Here is a 6,339-nt window from a genome sequence, read left to right as displayed (position 1 = left end):
TGTTTGGTGACTCGTTTTGTTGAAGCATGTGACGTTGAGAGGTGCTTTATAAGATTCAAATTGCTTACAACTTCTGTGTAGAACTTCAAGGTGAAATAAGTGAACTGAATCTACTTATGAATAAGGCTGAAACCTGACAAAATCTGGAAGATATGAACTGATGTGAATATTATAGTTCCCTGTAAGTTCTTGTTTCCTCAGAACCAGGCAGTCAGTGATGGGAATAATGACGTTAAAATAAACGGCATTACTAACACTATTACTTTTTTTAGTAATGGGTAATCTAACTAATTACTTTTTCTATCATTACAAGGCAAATGTGGTGCAGGCACTCAATCAACAGAAGCCCCCAACCTGTTCACATCTCTAATCATTTTGTTCTTCCCCACTCGGTAAAACACCAACCGATATTGTTTTCCACTGTTAGTTTTCTTCCAGGAGCCAGACCAGGCGACACAGAGGGAACCCTGAAACTGCTGCCTAAGGATAAATATGGTTTTTCAGCCACTGTCGTTTCCCTCTCTTCTTAGATTGCCTGAGATCTTCAGCCTGATTAGCTCCTATGCCTTGTTATTTTGCATTGTGATTTACACAACTCTGCGTGTTTCAGTGATATTAGGGTGATTATGGTAATCCCAGGCAGTGTCAAGCAGCCCAATGACAACGAAGGTTGGTTAAGAGAAGAGAGAATGATTGGGCATTTAGGGTTATTTTTATAATGTTTTTTTTTTCTTTTTCTTTTTTTTTTTTTTTTACTGTTTTGTTTTTGCTGTTTGCTGTGTTGTTTTCTGTGTTACATACCAATATTTGGATATTCACTGTTTACTGTAATGACCCTAATATCACTGAAAAGCACAGGGTTGCTGCCAAAGGTTCAAGATTATGATACTTTGGCCTAAACGTTTGACCTAAAACCAATGGGAGCACCTGCGCTCCCATCAGATTTAAGCTGTTCTGTTTTTTGGGTCCATCTCTGTGACACATGACAATGGCTGCAAGTGCAAGAATGCAACCAGAGAGTGGAAAAAAAACAAAAAGGATTTTTAATATTTTCTAAACCAATTATATTTTCTACTCTAAGCACGCCATTAGTTCCACTGGCATATATCAAATCAACAAGGGCTTCTGGAAGTGTGTATTGTTCCTTGCACTGGGTAGACAAAAACAAACTTTCAGATATCTAAATTCAGTTGATATCAGCAAGTTTCACACATCTGTTTTTATTAACATTAGTATACATCTTACAAATTACTAATTGTAATCCTTTAGATCCAAGGATAAAAACGCTTCATTACTGTGCACAAACATTATATTATAACAGAATTTTGGAGTCATGCATAGTGAATAGCTGTTCATAGTTACATTCTAGACAGTTAATTTAAAATTAATTGCTTTTGCTTTTTTTTTTTACCCTTTTGTGTTTGTTTTCATGAATTTTGTGTTTTATGTGCTATTTCACTCCGAATAGTTTTTTCTTTGACAGCAAACAAGAGTTGCAGCTTGAGGTTATTGTGGTAGACCAGAAATCAGGAGAAAATCAGGAGAACTGTGTGTGTTCAACACACACTAGAAACAAAATAGCCCCTTTTTGTACAACAAAAGCCATGCATGTGGTTTTTAATTACTTGTATTTGTACATATATATATATATAGATATATACATATATATATATATATACATATACATTTAAAGTGCAGAAAATTTTTATCACAATTATAGTACAGGTCTGCAACGTATCAAGCAGATAATGATGGTTATAGAGAAATGGAGAGCAGCAGAGTGGTCTTGACATACAAATCACTGGCAATGTTGTAATCAGAAGTTGTCAAATTTCTTTTTCATTAGTAGTCAGTCTAAAGAGGGTAGAGCTTATTGTATGTGAAACTTGAGTGAGTTTAAATGAACACTAGGAATCTTATTTCTGAGTACATTTTAGTTCTTGAATGCATTCTGTTGAACTCATTAAACTGAAGTCAGCATTAGGTCCTCCTTCTTGGTTGCTGATACAAGATTTAATGTAATAATTGAAAACTTCATTACTTTATAATATACAGTGATAGATAGCTTGACCGCCAAAGAGAAACAAAACAAAGCGTTCTTTGTTTTTATTGTTATAGTTTCCGTAAATTCTGTAAATTGATGAAGATCTTTTCATCATTTTGTCCATTTGTAGTGTGTTGGGTCTTTTTATGTAAGTGTAATGAAAGTAACTTTATAATGAAGTTACTACAGCTTTACAGTTTTAAAACCTTCTCAATAAGGGGGTTTGACAACATTTAACTTATTAATCCATTGCACACAAATGTGCGGTCCTGCAAACACATGTAAACATTTATGCAATATGAAGCATTTCTTGCACCAGTTGTGCATGGTGACTTTTAGTTTTAGTTTTATCTGCCTTGCTTGCCCTGAAAGAATATCACTGGTTTGAGTTTTTGACTCAAGTACTATATTTTTTTTCCCTTTTCACACTACAATTGTGGAGTTTCAAAAAGATTTTTTGTTGTGAGGGCATACGATGCAATTGTCTAAAAATAAAGTTACATTACTGTTATAAATTAACTGCTATTCTTCACTGCTGCCCCCATTTGATTACTTCATGATTTGGAGAAGATGGAGCCTTTTGGTGCATGTCTTCCTGCCCTTACGCCAATCTTGGCTCCAGCATGAAGGCCACCTTCATGGGCCTGTTGGATCCTGATGGCTTCTCTCAGGTTCTGAGCTCGTACTTCCTTGTTCTGGATTTCCTCTGCTACTCGACTAGGGAACCATCCCCTTTCACCATCATGGAGCCGTTCACCCATCATCCAGCCTGGAATAAAGAAGACCAGACCCAAGGTGACCAAAGACAAAATTACAGAAAATAATGCAGAAACCAAAACGTATTAGGTAGAAAAAGCAATTGTTTTTGATAACAAGCATAAGCAGATTTTGTATCTACATACCATCATCTGTTCTCTCTAGGAGGTTCAGAACATCAGCCATTTCAGTAGAGAGTTCATCTGGTTCCTGAGCTGAGTATGACTGAATACACTGCACCTGTGGAGAATCTGATAAAAGTCATAGACAACTTAAATTCATGTCTACACAGACAAAGAAATTTACTTGTGGGTTCCGTATTCTGTCTCACCTGGTTGGTGGGCACTAGTAGACATAAAGCGTGTGCGCCGGTTAGGAGTGAGTGCACATATCCATCGAAGCTTATCACTCCTGCCCACATGATAGTACTGATTAATAATCATTTAAAGAAAACCGACTACCACGTTGCTTTATGGTATTTTCACCTTTTTTTGCAAGCAGACAGTCCATACAAAACAATTTAAACCTGTAAGATCCAAGCCAATGCCATGACTCCTTCCATAGAGGGAATTGTAGAACATGTGATCTTGGACCATACTTGGAGCATGATTATTCCTGCTCCCCACTGACCTGCACTTACTCTGCATTTAATGATCCAGGCAAATGTACACTTTAGTTTGTCTCAGTAGTTCAGCTTATCAATATCATGCACAGACTTGTTTCCTACATGAACTTATGGAAATTTCTTTACAAACTACAATGAAGTTCATGATTTCACCCATTCTGTGGCATAACTGGAGACATTTCAGAAGTGGTAAAAAGCTTCAGAAGGACTAAATTGCTTTACTTAAACAATTTTGCAAAGTTTGCTCACATACAAAGGAAGGCCCAGTCCTTTAGGTTTCTTGACTGTCGCAATATTTTTCTTGCCTTGTCATATTTTTCCTGTCTTTACACTGTATTTTACAAATAATGGAAATAGAAGACATGATAGAAACTGCTTAATGGAATCCTAAGAGGATTCTTCTCTGAATACTCACATACTGGAGGTCTTGAGCATATAGTTGACCTCACGCTCATCTTGGTTCTCAAGCAGCTTAAGATTAAAAACATTGGCCAGCTGCTGACCTTGGTCTTCAAGATCTTCTGTTCTCAACATGGCCCGTGTACAGGAGTCAATAACCTGGAACTTGTCCCCACTGGTAACAGTGTAACAGAATTAATATCCCCTGTTTTACAGAGCAACAGTAAAATGATCTGTTGTAATCTAAACATTTCGCAGTTTCCACTTTATTTGACACACTTTAATAAAGTAGTCTAAACAGTAATCCTTAGTAAAGATAGCTTTTAGTTTTTAGTGAAGCTGTTTTAAACACATTATTTAATTTATCGTCAGTACAGTAGGAGGGAATATCAGTTTATTATATAATTATATAATTGACTAAACTAGCAAAGGAGGTAGACTAATTGTCTACAACTAAGAAACTAAGAAAATTTGAAAACCATTTATGAATAATGCAAGCTTTTCAAAAATTCATAAAAATCACTTAAATAAGAGTTAAAATCTAAAATAACAAAACAATAACTCATCGATACATTTTCTTCCGCTTATCTGAAGTCTAGACTAGCTAATCTTAAACTAGCGTGTTGTAGGTTCGACGCTCCTGTTCCAGAAAGAAATTAGCAGGAACACCAGAGGGGCAAAATACAAGCTACAACACAACGGTCCAGTGGACATCAACATATATGTCCTACCAAGCACGGCCAAACAATTTTCTACATGTATATCACACCACAAACATAACTAAGTGTCTTACTGAACATGATCCGGAATCAGAATCAGATTACCTTAATAATCCCTAAGGAAATTATGTTATGTTATGTTATTGTCATGGTCCTGGGCCGTGTTGGCCCAGTATTCTTACGGTAGTTCTCTTGTATTTTTGTATTCAGTTCCCTGTTTAGGTTCTGTTTCCTGAGTTGCCCTGTTATGTTGTTCCCTGTGTGCTTTCCCTTTGTGACTCTCACCCCCTGTGTGCCCCTCTATGTATTCATGAGCCCTTGTCCCCTTTCGTGTTTTATTCCATGTTTTCCCCAGCCTGTTATGTCTGTGTTCTCCCCGTGCTCTCTCTCCTCCTGTCTGAACCTCTGTACTTCCTGTTTGACTCTGCCCGTCTCCCGTCAGTGTTATGTTCACCCCGCCCTGTCTCGTTATGGTTATCTGTGTCAGCTGTGTTCCCCGTGTGTTCCCACTTTCCTCGTTAACCCTCTGTGTATTTCTGTCTGCGTCTCCCTCTGTTCGGCGTCGCGTTCTCCCTCATGTTGTGTGTTATTCTCCCCGTGGTTCCTGGTTTACTTTATGTTTAGCTTTCCCAGTTTAGTTTAGTACTGTTTTCGTGTTCCACTTTTTGCCAGCATTAAAGCTGTGTTTTTGAGTTTATCCCCGTGTCTGTGAGTCTGCATTTTGGGTCCTTCTCCTGCCTGCCACACAACGTACCATGACAGTTATGTTATGTTATGTTATGTTATGTTATGTTATGTTATGTTATGTTATGTTATGTTATGTTATGTTATGTTATGAATCCTACCATCCATGAGCAGGAAAAAGATCTCGGCTGTGGGTATACCCCGGATGTTTAGTTTGGTTGATGAGATTTTTAAGAAGTGTTATATTTGACCAAGCAAATAAAGGTTTTTGTCAAAAGACTGAAATTCAGAACTGAACCTAAATCAATGTCAGGTGCCAATTAAATATCTATTCAAAAAATTTACAAAACTATTGTGTTAGAGTACTTTACTAAATGCTTACCTGCGTTTGGTGACCAGCAACAGATTATTGAAAAGGAACAGGTAGACAGGCTGGTAGAGCTTACGGCTTCGCATGGTCCTAGTACTCTTTGGTCCACCCATTTGCTGTACGTCGCCCTTCTTTAGCAACCAGCGTGAGTGGGAAATGATGGGCACAGACTACAAGGTCAAGAGAAATAACAAACAAAAAGGGGTACAGACTTACTGAATTGTTCCAAAACAGAATACATTTGGAAATTCAATGAACCTAGCAGTGGCCATTTACCCACCTGCAAAGAGCAAGCAGTTGCTTTGGGTGATATGGAAAACATCTCAGTCACAGAGATAAACACAACTGTTTATTAATGAATGTTTAATTAACAATGAGAATAATAGCCAGCTCAAGATGTCCATAAATCGAAATCAATTATCTGAAACAATACATTTTCTCTGTGTGTCAAAAAGAAACAGGTACATGTTGGAACCAGAACTTGACCAGAATTCTCCTTAGACTTCTCATTTGCTGCATGTCTTGCAACAAATTAACAAATGAAGGTGTCAGAGTATTTTTGCTTTTAAAGGTTTTATTATTCATATAATAATCAGCTAAGAGTGTTTATATTTCTCTTCTGTACTCAACCAGCTGTGTATTTTAATTGCTGGCTCCCTACTTTATAACGGAAACTGTTTGCCTTCACATTATCAGTCTTTGCCTTCACATTGTCACTGTTTGCCTTCACACTAGCAGGAAA

General features: G+C 37.2%; 1 protein-coding gene across 1 annotated transcript in view; it reads right to left on the bottom strand.

The window, feature by feature from the left end:
- Positions 1 to 1,185: 1,185 nt before the first annotated feature.
- The window catches only part of ngef (neuronal guanine nucleotide exchange factor), a 49,005-nt gene continuing 43,851 nt past the window's right edge, over positions 1,186 to 6,339 (bottom strand). The window contains exons 11-15 of the mRNA XM_005937123.2: positions 5,610 to 5,767; positions 3,841 to 3,999; positions 3,132 to 3,211; positions 2,947 to 3,051; positions 1,186 to 2,813 (exon numbers count right to left, since the gene is read on the bottom strand). Of these exons, the coding sequence (XP_005937185.1) occupies positions 2,599 to 2,813; positions 2,947 to 3,051; positions 3,132 to 3,211; positions 3,841 to 3,999; positions 5,610 to 5,767 (717 nt within the window). The 3' untranslated portion in view covers positions 1,186 to 2,598. The remainder of the gene's footprint in view (positions 2,814 to 2,946; positions 3,052 to 3,131; positions 3,212 to 3,840; positions 4,000 to 5,609; positions 5,768 to 6,339) is intronic.

Source organism: Haplochromis burtoni, unplaced genomic scaffold, assembly GCF_018398535.1.
Source record: "Haplochromis burtoni strain Fernald_Lab_line unplaced genomic scaffold, NCSU_Asbu1 Contig_227, whole genome shotgun sequence".
NCBI classification, from domain to species: Eukaryota; Metazoa; Chordata; class Actinopteri; order Cichliformes; family Cichlidae; genus Haplochromis; species Haplochromis burtoni.
This window is presented reverse-complemented; position numbering and strand designations above follow the sequence as displayed.